This window comes from Mercenaria mercenaria, chromosome 14 (assembly GCF_021730395.1).
Source record: "Mercenaria mercenaria strain notata chromosome 14, MADL_Memer_1, whole genome shotgun sequence".
In the NCBI taxonomy this organism is placed as follows: domain Eukaryota; kingdom Metazoa; phylum Mollusca; class Bivalvia; order Venerida; family Veneridae; genus Mercenaria; species Mercenaria mercenaria.
The window spans coordinates 49,144,319-49,159,962 of NC_069374.1; the positions used below are offsets into that span (position 1 = coordinate 49,144,319).

At 36.7% G+C, this 15,644-nt stretch overlaps 2 protein-coding genes across 9 annotated transcripts in view; one reads left to right on the plus strand and one right to left on the minus strand.

The window, feature by feature from the left end:
* LOC123527519 (ABC transporter F family member 4-like) overlaps positions 1–15,644 on the plus strand; it is a 182,739-nt gene that overhangs the window by 142,743 nt on the left and 24,352 nt on the right. The window lies entirely within an intron of this gene.
* Positions 1–15,644, minus strand: part of LOC123527516 (uncharacterized) — a 148,588-nt gene that overhangs the window by 88,494 nt on the left and 44,450 nt on the right. For all 8 annotated transcript variants that reach the window (XM_053523444.1, XM_053523447.1, XM_053523446.1 and 5 more), the window contains exons 5-6: positions 12,680–12,745; positions 11,681–11,758 (exon numbers count right to left, since the gene is read on the minus strand). In XM_053523444.1, coding sequence (XP_053379419.1) covers positions 11,681–11,758; positions 12,680–12,745 — 144 coding nt within the window. The remainder of the gene's footprint in view (positions 1–11,680; positions 11,759–12,679; positions 12,746–15,644) is intronic.

The window sequence follows — 15,644 nt, forward strand, 5'->3', positions numbered from 1 at the left end:
ATGTTCGCCATTTCCCCAACTTGATAGAAAGGTGTTTTGGTTGTTCTGTCTGTTGGTAAACCACTTGGTTTCTAATCAGTGTCTACTGTAGAGAATGCTTTGGCTAACAAGAGCCAAACTTAAAAAATAAGGTGATTGCATATGGTTAACAGATGTCCCTATTTGGGAGTGGGTTTATAAAAGGTCAAGGTTACAGCGACCTTCAGACATGTTATGGTTTCCATGCAATAAATGGATGTTTTAGTCTACAGTTCTCACATATCATGTGATGATTGATTATTGCTATTGTTGTAGGTCAAAGGTGACATTAAAACATACCAAAATACCTCTGACATCTATCTATTATAAGAATTTATCAGTTTTAAGTCAAAGCAGGTTGATAAGGCCACAGAGACCTAAGCACTTCATGAAATGCTAAACAGCAAGTGACCTGATGCAGCTTTGGTTTTGATTGTGCATTTATAAATTTAGTGCATGAATAAGTAGCTTAATCATGTCTCCCACCACAGTGGTGGGAGACATTGATTTACTCCTGTCTGTGTGTGTCCGTCAGTCTGAATGCATTATATGCCTTACTTCTTTCAGTTATTTATATCAGTGTTTGCTTCTATCTTCTCATTCTGTCTGTTTTACTACTAACTTGTAAAAGATTGTTGTTGTTTTTTTTACATTTGAGAGTCTCTTGATTTATTTCAAAGATCTCTGATTTATTTCTAAGGTTCAGTGCTGGTTTTTATTGAAAACAGAAAATATATTGAATAGTATTTGCATAATGTCTTGTCCGTAGACACCCTCTTTGCATGCATTGTTTTTGCCATAACAAAGGGAGGGTTAGAAAGAAATGTATTATTCTTTGTTTGATAGCTTTTAACATTTATATAAGTCATGTATAAGATAAAAACATAATTCTATATCCATTGTACTTCTCAGATTCAGATTGTACACACAAGGATAAATGGGTAACATTTTGCATTTGGAAGAAGTATGTTTCATTGTATAAACATTAAGTGTGGTGTATCATTGAAACTTGATAAATAGCTCCAGTATGATTTTATAAATGATATTTGTCAAAAAACCTCCGTTTCTTTAGTGTCTACGGACAAGACATTTTGCAATTCAACAACTATTTATATCTATATAACCCAGTTTAATTCCGTCTAATGTTTATCAACTTAGACACTATCCTAGCAGTTTTCATACCCACAGTGATCCAACTCTAATATTGCATCCTTCACAAAGAAAATAGGTGTCTACGGACAGGACAAAAATATTGGCGCATTTATCACTGTCTGTTCAGAGTCAAATCTGAGGAGATAAGAAACTTCCACCTGAAAGAATGCTATTATTTTCAGAAGAAGGTAGACTGAAGTTCACACAGAGACAAATAAGACAGTAAAAAAAGAATTATTTCATTATGAAATCACATATCTGATATGAGGAAAGAATAAAAAGGCAAAATATATAACAAAACGGTCATGTCAGTCTTCAGTACATAACTTCTGTTGTGGGTGACATAGACAGTTGAAATAACTTGCAGCTGAAAGAAGAGGAATTTTCCTGTAAACCAAATAGCACAAAAATATCTTGCTGGTTCAGGTTTTAATTAAAATGAAAAGACAAAAAGCACATTTTTTTAGGTGAGACAATAGAACGCCGAATTTTGGCCTTTTTCCTGTTATTGGCCAGCATGGCGTTCGTTTTATATGTACATCAGATACCTGAAAGTAGTTCTACCTGCAACTGGGTAGTGATATGTAACTCCTGAAGTGCTGAAGACAGAATATATAAACATGTACTTTTAAATTTGGGTGTATAACATGGAGCACCTAAAAAGTATGCATTTGATTGTGACTGAGGCGATAGAGACGAAAATGTTTTCCAATAGATTCATTCTAATGCCTTATAAGGGGAAGTATCCCCGGGAAAAGGGTTTTATTTGGGGGATCATATTTTCAGAAAATGGGGCTTGGCAGTCTTTTGGGGGTGACCATTCTTAAAATATTCGTTACTAAAAGAAGTTTTCAGGTGCGGACCAAATACCAGGAGTATATATATAGCGACGAAGAATTTATTTGGTCCGCGGACCAAATACCAGGAGTATATATAGAGAGACGAAATTGTTTTCCGATAGATTCATTCTAATGCTTTTATAAGGGGAAGTATCCCCCGGGGAAAAAGGGGTTTTCTTTTGGGATCATATTTTCAGAAAATGGGGCTTGACAGTCTTTTTGGGGGTGACATTCTTAAAATAATTCGTTAATATAGAAGTTTTCAGGTGCGGACCAAATACCAGGAGTATATATAGCGACGAAGAATTTATTTGGTCCGCGGACCAAATACCAGGAGTATATATAGAGAGACGAAATTGTTTTCCGATAGATTCATTCTAATGCTTTATTAGGGGAAGTTTCCCCGGGAAAAGGGTTTTATTTGGGGGATCATATTTTCAGAAAATGGGGCTTGGCAGTCTTTTGGGGGTGACATTCTTAAAATAATTCGTTAATATAGAAGTTTTCAGGTGCGGACCAAATACCAGGAGTATATATAGCGACGAAGAATTTATTTAATCCGCGGACCAAATACCAGGAGTATATATAGAGAGACGAAATTGTTTTCCAATAGATTCATTCTAATGCTTTATTAGGGGAAGTATCCCCGGGAAAAGGGTTTTCTTTGGGGGATCATATTTTCAGAAAATGGGGCTTGGCAGTCTTTTGGGGGTGACATTCTTAAAATAATTCGTTAATATAGAAGTTTTCAGGTGCGGACCAAATACCAGGGGTATATATAGCGACGAAGAATTTATTTGGTCCGCGGACCAAATACCAGGAGTATATATAGAGAGACGAAATTGTTTTCCAATAGATTCATTCTAATGCCTTATAAGGGGAAGTATCCCCGGGAAAAGGGTTTTCTTTGGGGGATCATATTTTCAGAAAATGGGGCTTTGTAGTCTTTTGGGGGTGACATTCTTAAAATAATTCGTTAATATAGAAGTTTTCAGGTGCGGACCAAATACCAGGGGTATATATAGCGACGAAGAATTTATTTGGTCCGCGGACCAAATACCAGGAGTATATATAGAGAGACGAAATTGTTTTCCAATAGATTCATTCTAATGCCTTATAAGGGGAAGTATCCCCGGGAAAAGGGTTTTATTTGGGGGATCATATTTTCAGAAAATGGGGCTTGGCAGTCTTTTGGGGGTGACATTCTTAAAATAATTCGTTAATATAGAAGTTTTCAGGTGCGGACCAAATACCAGGAGTATATATAGCGACGAAGAATTTATTTGGTCCGCGGACCAAATACCAGGAGTATATATAGAGAGACGAAATTGTTTTCCGATAGATTCATTCTAATGCTTTATAAGGGGAAGTATCCGCGGGAAAAGGGTTTTCTTTTGGGGATCATATTTTCAGAAAATGGGGCTTGACAGTCTTTTTGGGGGTGACATTCTTAAAATAATTCGTTAATATAGAAGTTTTCAGGTGCGGACCAAATACCAGGAGTATATATAGCGACGAAGAATTTATTTGGTCCGCGGACCAAATACCAGGAGTATATATAGAGAGACGAAATTGTTTTCCGATAGATTCATTCTAATGCTTTATTAGGGGAAGTTTCCCCGGGAAAAGGGTTTTATTTGGGGGATCATATTTTCAGAAAATGGGGCTTGGCAGTCTTTTGGGGGTGACATTCTTAAAATAATTCGTTAATATAGAAGTTTTCAGGTGCGGACCAAATACCAGGAGTATATATAGCGACGAAGAATTTATTTAATCCGCGGACCAAATACCAGGAGTATATATAGAGAGACGAAATTGTTTTCCAATAGATTCATTCTAATGCTTTATTAGGGGAAGTATCCCCGGGAAAAGGGTTTTCTTTGGGGGATCATATTTTCAGAAAATGGGGCTTGGCAGTCTTTTGGGGGTGACATTCTTAAAATAATTCGTTAATATAGAAGTTTTCAGGTGCGGACCAAATACCAGGGGTATATATAGCGACGAAGAATTTATTTGGTCCGCGGACCAAATACCAGGAGTATATATAGAGAGACGAAATTGTTTTCCAATAGATTCATTCTAATGCCTTATAAGGGGAAGTATCCCCGGGAAAAGGGTTTTCTTTGGGGGATCATATTTTCAGAAAATGGGGCTTTGTAGTCTTTTGGGGGTGACATTCTTAAAATAATTCGTTAATATAGAAGTTTTCAGGTGCGGACCAAATACCAGGAGTATATATAGCGACGAAGAATTTATTTGGTCCTCGGACCAAATACCAGGAGTATATATATAGAGAGGTCAGGCATTCTGCAGACAATGTTTACCCATAATTTTACGTTCAGATCAAAAGATAATCATGTACTTCGAGTGAACCCATTAACATAGTTCACAGAGATGTTAATATGCGTGGATTGTGATTGCAAGTTTCAATTGACCGTTAGCTATGGAAGCATGCGATCACAGAAGAAAAAATTACACACAATGGATGATAATACAAGACATTATTGGAGATGCTAAAAAGTGGCCAAAGCTAATTAGATGACTGTTTTGGAAGATAGGTGTTAAACATTTTGATCGTTTATTATTAGCTGCATTCGTGTACGTCAATGGATTAAATCCAGATATATTCCTAGAGTGGGCTTATCTGACAAATTTGTGCAGGGATGAGAGCGGATATAAACATTTTCGCGATTTATTCCGTCTGTTTGACGAAAAGAAATACAATTTGTATGCATTTAATGTCACAAATAATCGGTACGAGTATATTGATGGAAGTGTGCGACATTATACCCATTCAATATTGAAATAAATAGTGATGTGTTTATTTCCAGCAAAGGTAAGTTATCGTCTTCATACAAATATTATCAGTTTCCCATTGTTTTATAAAGTAACATGGCTTTCAGAATGCCATGTATTGTCGCCATTTGTGATGTTGATAAGTAAGCGCGAAGAGCAGTGTGGAAAAAAGGAATAAAGTTAGATTAGATGAAATTTATTACAAAAATTTAGTGTAATGTCTGGATTAAATAAAAGTGGTGGAAATTACAGAGATAGAAAGGACGTTCCCAGTGAAATTTCTATTCGTGATTTAGAAAATCCTTGGAATTTTTTTGGCTTATTTGGATCCTCTAACGTGGTAGTTCTCAAGTGGTTGAGAAATAACGGTTTACTTGCGCGACATGTGTTTTGTGGCAAGAAGGTCGGAGAAGAAGTTTGTGATGGAGGAATGGTGCTAAAGTCACGCACTGAGAGAAATGGGGGTCAAGTATTCCGGTGTACAAAAAAACAGAAACCACGTCAAGTCTTTGCGGGCTAATTCTTTCTTTGAGAAAACAAAGGTTGAAATCCAGGATATTGTTGTTTTCATAAAGTCATATTTGGACAAAAACAGTTTGTACCAATACTCAAAGTTCAGCGGCGTAGCGTACAAGTCTACAGCAGTAAACTGGGCCTCCTACATTAGGGAACTCTTCAAAGAATATTTTAGCAGGAGAACTTATAACAAAGTCATCAGAGGCATAGTAGAGATAGATGAGTCCCTTTTCGGAAGGCGCGTGAAATACCACCGTGGTAACCCGAACAAGGGGTTGAAGGTATGGATTTTCGGCCTAGTAGATCGTGAATCAAACAGTATCATTCTATATCCAGTGACCGACCGCACGAAGGAGACGCTGATACCACTGATACAAAGGCATGTTGCACCGGGTTCCACCATCTACAGCGACGGCTGATCGGCATATCTTGATCTGAACACGCTTGGATATCGCCATTTCACAGTCCTTCACAAATATGCCTTCAAGAAAGCATATAAAAATGTCGAAACCGGAGACATAACTTACGTCCACACCAACCGCATTGAAGGCGCATGGAAACATGCAAAGGATCATTTCCGCCGAATCGTTGGAACAAAGTCCGGACAGTTTGAAGGACACTTGGCGGAAATCATGTGGCGTAGCGAGTGTAAGGGAGATGTGTACCAGAAATTCTTCGACCTGGTAAAAGAAGTGTATCCCTTGAACAAGCCCGCTGAATACTTATATACAACACCTCTGTTTGACTCGTTGGAAGGACCGCCAGAACATGAAGCATCAGGGGATGAAAACAATGAAGAAAAGATCATACCAGTTGAAAGCGGAGCAGAGACTTCAGAATCGGAAGACATGAATATGCCACAGCCCCAGGCAAGCTCCTCCACGGCCGTAGCTGGTCCAGCTGTCATTACTGTCTCGTCTTCCTCCGAAGATGAAGCTGACAAAACTTTGAATAGCAGTATTCTGCATCAGCCAATGCCAAATCCAAGAAAGACGCAATTACCGTCAAGGGAACTGATCTCCTCCTCTGATGATGAAGCAAACAAAATGTTGACGACTAGTAGCCGGAGACCAAAAACAAAGATTACAAAAAGGAAGCAGTCTTCGCAGCCCAAAGGCAACCGCACCAACAATGTGTGTCATCCAACAGGGTTTAGTGAGACTAAGAAAGAAGGGAAAAAATCAAAAGTAAGGAGAATGTCTAACCCGTACAAGAAGTCTGCCTTTCAGTGGCACTTCGACTCGGATGATGACGATTTTGTGTAGTAAAGTGCTTGTGTGATGTTTTTGTATATTTTGCTCGGATTTTATGTACATTATGCCATATGTAAATTTTGTGTGTACGTAAACAGTATCTCGGAATAAAGACTTTACTAATTTTGTGCTGGAACTGCTCTTTTAAAACTTGGATATTTCGTTGTTCATTTGCTGTGGAAGTAATTTTGGACTGCTAACTGACGTGTAAGTAGTTTTTATATTGGTTACTTTACGGAATAAATAGCATTAGTCTATTGATACAGACTATAGTCCCCTGGGGTTAGGGACTTTTTTTTTTCAGCACTGTACGGAATAAATAGCATTAGTCTTTTGATACAGACTATAGTCACCTTGGGAATGAAAAAGACTTTAGGGACATTTTTTGCAACACTGTAGGAACTACTTTTTAGGATGGACTACTTTTTGACCCCAATAACATATACCGCCATTACCGGTGAGAAATAAATAATTTCAAGAAAGTTACATTAATACAAGAAAATAAGACCGGAAAGTTTCTGGTCCGCGGACCAAATAACAGGATAATGCCATCATTTTTAATATCTGTAGTAACTAAACAAACCAGTAAGAGCTTCTTCTTCCGATAATTTATCCGTTTACTGACTGCAAAATTCAACCCACGCAAAGTTTATAGAAATCATGATGCGTGTATACGTTCAATGTGGGAGAATTAAGGCTGATCGGGATCGGCTATGTTACCTAACGCATCCAGACGATTCAGATTTTGTTTTTAAAAAAGCATTGTGTGCATTTCTGTAATTTTATATACGTTTTTATACGCTTAGAAATTATTAGACATGCGTATTTGCATTATTTCTATACGTAATTTACGCTAATACGCATCTTATCTGGAGCCCTGTGGAACTATTTTTTGTCTTTCGCTGGATGTTACGCAAGCTTTGTAAGCCTGCGCAATTCATAAAATGCACATTTATGCTTAATGAGTTACATTCGAGTATTGCACAATTACAAGTCATAAATATGACAGATTACATCATATATTGGTCATAGCAAAGGGAATTGACACAACTTAACTTCATTCATGCAGTGAACTGTTTGAAGTTTGAGAAATCTAATGGAACTACATCCCTTCACTGTGTTATTTGGTCCATTTAGAGAATCGCTGAACAGCAAGGACTCGTCAAAACGCTAAAGCGTTTAGCCGACTCAAAAACGAATTGTGAATAGAGAAGCGCAATTTGAATATGTAAGTAATATATAAAAGGAACAAAAAAAAAAAAAAAAAAAAAAAAAACTAAAATCGTGTAAACATTTATATACATGATTTTGACCTGTTGTTACATCACACACACACACACGCACACGCGCGCACGCATATACACACATGATGTTGAAATTGTAAAAGATCGATATCATAAAACTACATATTGGGCAAGCAATTATCTCCATATCATTAGGAGAAATGTAAAGAAAATTAATGAGAAAATTGAAATACAATCAGTGTCGGTCCCTAACTAGAATATTGTTTGATTTGTTTCAATTTTATATAAATCTATCAGTTAGTAAAATTGAAATCGTACAAGGTATGTCTGCAACATAAAGCGGTGTTTCCCGAATGATAATACTGTATCACCCCCCTTACTGCATCTTACAAAATCAAATTGAATCTAGTCCATGTGTCGATCATAACAGGAATCTAAAATACCCAATTCAAGCTTTAAGCACTCAAAGAACAAGCTAAACCTGGAAAGCCCTCCACAGACAAGTACAATTCAGCTCAAAACGATGATGTGATAGTTTACTAGAAGATGCTGCACCAGGTTCTGCTGGGGGTGGGGTATGTTTGATAGTAGTTGGGTAAATAGGGGCCTGTTTGAAACATACATTACTGAACATTTTTCAAAACACGTTGAACTAAACAGGGGTTATATTGTATGATAGGCACAAGTCTCCCGTTGACATGAACAAATTGAGCTAAGTGACATAATGTAGTATCATTTGTTCTCCCTACCCACTCTAGCCACCTTACACAGTCCCTTGATGTGGATATGTTTGGCCCCATGAAGAAATATTATTATGAAGATGGCATAAGGTCGCAAAGCATACAGCATTACCATATATTAGAGCTTTCTTGTCCGACAAGATCATATTAGCCTTTCGTAAATCGGGCATATATTCATTTAACAATAAAATCATTTCAGATACCCAGACTACATTAATTTATACGCTGCACTCTGAAGAAGACAATATCCAAAATGAACCAACCAAAGACAATGTACAGCCTACTGAGCCTAACCACTGGCACCAGATCAGAAAGAAAATGCCTCCGTACGTGTTATACCCTACCCCTAGGTATTATATAAGAACCATGGTCGTGAACGGGAAAATATACTAACCTGTTTCAATCGCGCATTTCATACCTAAAACACGCAGTGGGGTAAATGTGTACTATGGATATCAAATAAGTGGTAATTTATCTTCCATTGTGTACCGGTCACATTTTCAATACATCTTATCTTAGAAAAACAACGCGTAGTTTATAGTAATTTCAACATTACACAAAAAACTTTCTTGAACTTCCCTGGTGAAGTTCCGTTCTAGATTACAATCCCATTCTGATTGGCTGTTGTAAAAATGTATGTCAATCGTCATTTTACTACACGTGTTCGCTAAAATGTGAAAATGCAGCAAAATGAATAAAATATACAGAACAGATGCACACCAATGTACGATTTCAAGTTAAAGATCATATACAAGATGAATTTCATTCATCATTTCGAGTTTTAGTGTAAAATTGTGATTTTTTTAAAATCTGTTTTTGTTTGTTTACGTTTCGCCAAACATGTGCGCACTGCCGTGACCTCTAGACCGGATGTTCATTAGGGAAGTTCAAGCAAGTTTTACTGTAACGTTGACGAAAGTATAAAATATGTTGATAATCTCAGCAATATGGAATATTGAGACAATGTGACTGGTGCACGATGGAAGATAAATTATCACTTGTTCAATATACTAGGTACCTATTCACCGAACTGCGCGTTTAAGTTGAGAAATGTACGATTGAAACGGGTTAGTGCACTTTCCTGTTCATGACCATGGTTCTTATAGAATACCTAGGGATAGGGTATAACACGTACGGAGGCATTTTCCTTCTGATCTGGTGCCAGTGAGCTTAACAGTGCAAATGATACCCAAAATCAAGTAGAGAAAATGAATGCGCAAAATCTCCTTGACAGTGTGTGTTTTGTTTAATTTTGGATTTAATATTTTAACAGTATTTCAGTCATGTAACGGCGGACAGTTAACCTAATCACTGTTCCTGGATTCTGTACCAGTACAAATTCTATCCTCCGCAAGTAACTGACAACTTTCCCACATGAATCAGAGGTGGAGAACTAATGATTTCAGACACAATGTCGTTTATCAAATAGTCACGGAGAACATACGCCCGGCCCGAGGATTGAACTCACGTCCCCGCGATCCGTAGACCAACGCTCTACCAACTGAGCTAAGCGGGCGAGTTTTCCTTTTCCTTGACAGCAGGAAAATAACAACAGTAGTTCAGAGACTCTGAAAGAAATTCTAATCACCTATCAAGGTATTTGGTAACCTCATGTCCGAGGAAAATGCTGCCACCATTAAGGCAATGCATGATAAGAGAATGTCAAAAGCTATCAAGAAGGATGAGACCACAACAAAAACAAAACCTTAAACACATACACTACCTCTGGAAAGGCTACTAACCCCTCACACAAACCATCAACATCTTGTCTTGCAAAAAACAAGTAGGAGGTCCTATAGATCTCGAGCCATCCTCAGGTGAAGAGTCAGATGATGATGAGCCCTGCTGTTTCTGTAATCATAGTTTCCCGCCCAAACTCGGAGGATATGTTTATCTAGTAATGGTTAAATGGGGCCAATGTGACAGTTGTGACAGTATTTGATATTGGATTCACGGGAGATAAGTGTTTATGGAAGGGAATCACATAAAGATGTGTTCATTGCCCAGGGGACTAATTTTGTGATAGTGTTAATGTCAACATTTTGTATAACGTGAAAGCTGATGTTCATTAAAATTGTCGTGGTCCAGTTATTTTGACTTAGACAGACTATTAATGTTGTAAAATAATCAGAATTCTCTAACCTACGATGGTTTGACTGTTGCCAACTGCAGCTGTTATATCTACACATGGTTGTTCTTGGATGATAAATGTATTTCAATCATCTTAACACAGCGTTTGATACATATCACATTAAAATTTGTGAAAAAGACCAAAAGTCTTTGGTAAGTAGTTATTGTTTCATATCTTTAATACGAACGTTTCGTACCGCGACAATACCAATGGGCGGTATACTATATTTAATTATGATAATTGCACAGTTACTAAGACAACATTTAGCAATATAATTTTGTTGTTTATGATACCAGTAGCCCTTCTGCAGATGTGTGTTATTAATTCATAGCATTTGTACAAAAAATCTTCAGGAACAAAAAATATCTGTTGAGAAATATATATCTCATACCATGTTTACCTGGTTGTATACTGGAATAAAATCATCTCCCTTATCATAAATATTTCAATTTTATTACCAGATTTATTTTAAGATCGTATTTCCATATCGCACTTAAAATAAGATATAGTTATTGTTTCCCGCTGAATAGATACGAATATATTAGAGTGGAGGTCCGTCATTAATCGTAAACGAAACGAAAATATTTAATGTATATAGTCCAAATGGTGAGGAGGTATAATTTCGTAACATCTAGTGACATTTTTATCCTTGTTATGTAAGATATTTCAAGCAAAGAGAAAACTTTTAGCATCAGATCAGGCATAAGGTTGTATAATATATGAGTCATTTAAGATATTTACTAGACATCTGAGACGGCATTTGCAGAAAAGCAATTTGCAACTGCGCTCTTATATCAACAAACTATTCAATATATAACAAGAATCTAAGCTGAGGCGAATTAAAAAGAGGAATGATTTGCCTGAACTTAATATACATTTAATTAAATCTGTCTGTTATCCTTATGAACAACTTCAAAGGAAGTACAAGAAACTGAAGATCCAGTATGTATAGTCAGTATCTTAGGTACTGGTATCTCAAACGTTACATTACCCTTCTTTATATTGGGCATACGCTTCTTCGTGCGTAGTTTCTTTCTCGGAGGTTCCCTTGCTTCACTTTCTGATTCATCTGAAAGACATATTATTCGATTTATGTAACCGTTATATTTTATTATTAAGGCATATAATACAAACGGAGAGTCTTAATAATTATCTTACAAGTTTAGACAATTTTATATTAACCATTTATTATCACTTAATTTGGTATTCTAGAATTTAAAATGACTTCACTCTTAATAAAGTATAACAACGCTTAAAACAATAATTTACGCTGTGAACCCTTTTATACCCCAGTCACACATACGGCGCGGATAGCTACGTCTAGCCACGGATAGAAACGTAGTAATCCGTACCGATCCGTACCTGAGCCGTACCTTAAAGTAGTAACCCGTATCAGTCCGTACCAATCCGTACGGCCCAGGTACGGATCGGTACGAATTACTACGTTTCTATCCGTAGCTAAACGTAGTTATCCGCGCCGTATGTGTGACTGTGGTATAACGAAAGCATGACACATACTGGTACATATTTTCTGTGGAAGAATAAAAACAAGAGAAACATGATAATTTCTCACTTGGTCTTGACTTTTTTACCTTGAATATATGTCATGTCATGACACATTGAATCAAGGACGATACTTACTGTTTTGATTAAAGATGAACAGGTTTCCAGCTGCAACTGATGTAACAAAGACACAATTTTCTGACTAGGTTTTATACAGATCAGGTGGCTAATATACAGTTAAGAATGTTAAGAACATTCTTTTATGGTTTGAGCTAGTGACCCAGTTTTTGTTTTTGACCGTAAATGACCAGCTTCAAACTTGACACCGACTTTGTTAAATGTGTCATATAAATATATATATATATATATATATATATATATATATATATATATATAAGCCAGTAATTACAAATTTCTGATGCAAGTAATTACATTACAAACAGAATATCGACTGTTCAGGGTTTTTAATCATCAAAAAACAACTTACCTTCCATTTCCCTGTCTCTTCTTAAAAACAATACATTAGCGGCTTTCCTTTTTACTTCAGATCCTCCTGGAAAAAGGTTTCGAAAATCGTATTACTAAAAAAATTGCTATAATTTTCTACCTTGATAGATGATAAGGAAAATTACACAACTGTTCTATTGTTCTCTGCGGGTTAATAACCAAAATGAATACCTACATACCATACCTGCGCACGTGCACAATTATCATACCATACTTGCGCTCGTGCACAGCTATCATACCATACCTGAGTACGTGAAAAGAATGTTAGATGAGTTCAAACTGTAATGTTTATTTAATGCCATGTTATTGTCCCTACGTATTGACCTGACACTCAAGAATATTTTCCGTACATTAATTATCGGTGTCTGAAGTTAAATAGCGATATAAATATTGCGTATATATTTCTTTATAATTATCACAATGTCACATGTGCAAATAGCTGTGCCGACAAAACGTTTAGCTGCTGAACTGCATTATTTTGTTCAACTCCAGCGTATTGACCATTTCCCCCCAAATTTTATCGGTAGAAATATTGCCATACTTATCTGATCAAACCTTGTGGTTTATAAACGTTATGAAAAATGTTAAATAATACATATTTAAAAGTATCTTACATAAAAAGACAAAGTATTTTTCACCAGCGTTTCCTGAAAATGAATACTAGATACTAGTATTGTAAAAGTAACATCAATAAGAACATTACATTGAATTTAAAACAAGAGCTGTCTCCATAGGATGACACATGTCCCCGATGGCACTTTGAATGAATAGTTATGGCCGATGTTAAAGTTTAGGACCTTTGACATACGGAGCTGGGTCTTGCGCGCGACATGAATGACAAAGATATGGCCCGGACACGCCCATCAATGCACTATCATGAAAAATTTCCTTTAACGTCTAAGTGTGACCTTGACCTTTGAGCTACGAACCTGGGTCTTGCGCGCGACACGTCGTCTTACTGAGGTACACATTCATGCAAAGTTATTTGAAAATCCATCCATCGATGACAAAGATATGGACCGGACTCGCCCATCAATGCACTATCCTTTAACGTCTAATTGTGACCTTGACCATTGAGCTACGGACCTGGGTCTAGCGCGCGACACGTCGTCTTACTGTGGTACACATTCATGCCAAGTGATTTGAAAATATATCTATCGATGACAAAGATATGGACCGGACACGCCCATCAATGCACTATCCTTTAACATCTAAGTGTGACATTGACCTTTGAGCTACGGACCTGGGTCTAGCGCGCGACACGTCGTCTTACTGTGGTACACATTCATGCCAAGTGATTTGAAAATATATCTATCGATGACAAAGATATGGACCGGACACGCCCATCAATGCACTATCCTTTAACGTCTAAGTTTGACCTTGACCTTTGAGCTACGGACCTGGGTCTTGCGCGCGACACGTCGTCTTACTGTGGTACATATTCATGCCAAGTTATTTGAAAATCCATCCACCGATGACAAAGATATGGACCGGACACGAAAATTGCGGACAGACAGACCGACAGACTGACAGACGGTTCAAAAACTATATGCCTCCCTTCGGGGGCATAAAAATGGTCTTAGGTGATTTTGAACTCGTGGTATCGTGCGTGGCAGTCAGACAGCTACCACTATGCCACCGTGCCATTTGTTATTTATATTGGTTATTTCAGGATACATATATTTCGTAAAACAATGGAAACCCCCGAAAATACTGGTGAAATGAGTGCCAGGTCAATACTTACGGAAAATAGATAATACCTGCGTCAAGTAGAATTTTCAAATGTATACTTCTTTTTTTAAATATTGTATATTTTGACCTTTGAATGTTTTCATCTACAAGATACATTCACGGCTCAGTACTTAACAAGGAGGAGTAGAAGAAGAAGAAGATAATCATTTTAATTATTATTGTTAGATGATGTTGATGTTCATGTTGATGATGATGACAACCACGACCACGACGAAATCGTACACGCAGAGCCCGAAACTAAGTTTATCATGAAAAATGTTTTATAGTGTGAAGTTGTGCATTAAAAGATAAAAAAACAACCCCCAACAAACAGTAAATGCATTTACATTGGCGAATTAGCAGAACTTTCATAAACTTTTTAATATCATTTTACGTATTTCAATTTACCTGCTGAAGTTAAAGCAATTCCCAAAATAATTTATTTTCTGACTGGGAGAAGGAAAGACATATAAACAAATGAATAAATAAATAAATAAAAAATAAGAAGTTAAAATGACGTTGTGTAAGTCGGTTACTTACCTCTTAGATCGGTGTTCATGAAATGAAAATACCCACGCTCGATTTTTTTTTTTGGAGACTTTTCGGAAATTATTTGTGGTTTAGAGCATCAGATAATTGATTTCTAACATCTGTGACCATAATAAAAGCATAAAAAGTGCAGTTTAGAAAAAGTTGAAAAAAATTCTCCAAGCCAGAAAGAAAATACATTCAGGGTTGGGCAAAAAGTTTAGGGAAGGTCGGGATACCGGAAACAAACATTTTTTTTACGCCTAACACAGTGCGCTCGACTTTGCTCAATGATTGACTGTGACTAAATTAGAGCATTTTTGCCAGTAAAAACTTAAAAGAACTTTACCTAAATAATTCTAAGTTAAGAAGGGCATAACCCTGTTAAAATTCAAATCGGAGTTACGGGGATTAATCATAATTGTTTCTCCTGGTGAAGACTTTGATAGTAGATAACTGTTTTAAGTTTCAAGTCAAAAGCTTTGAGAGTGACAGAGATATTACACTTTATAAAAAACTTTAACTGAAATATTCTAAGATAAAAGGGACATAACTCTGGTAATACTCAAACCAGAGTTATGGGGATTGTTTCTCGTGGTAAATACATTGATAGTGAATAACTATTCTAAGTTTCAAGTCAAAAGCTTTGATAGTAACAGTAAACAAATAAAGTCTTTATCTTTAGT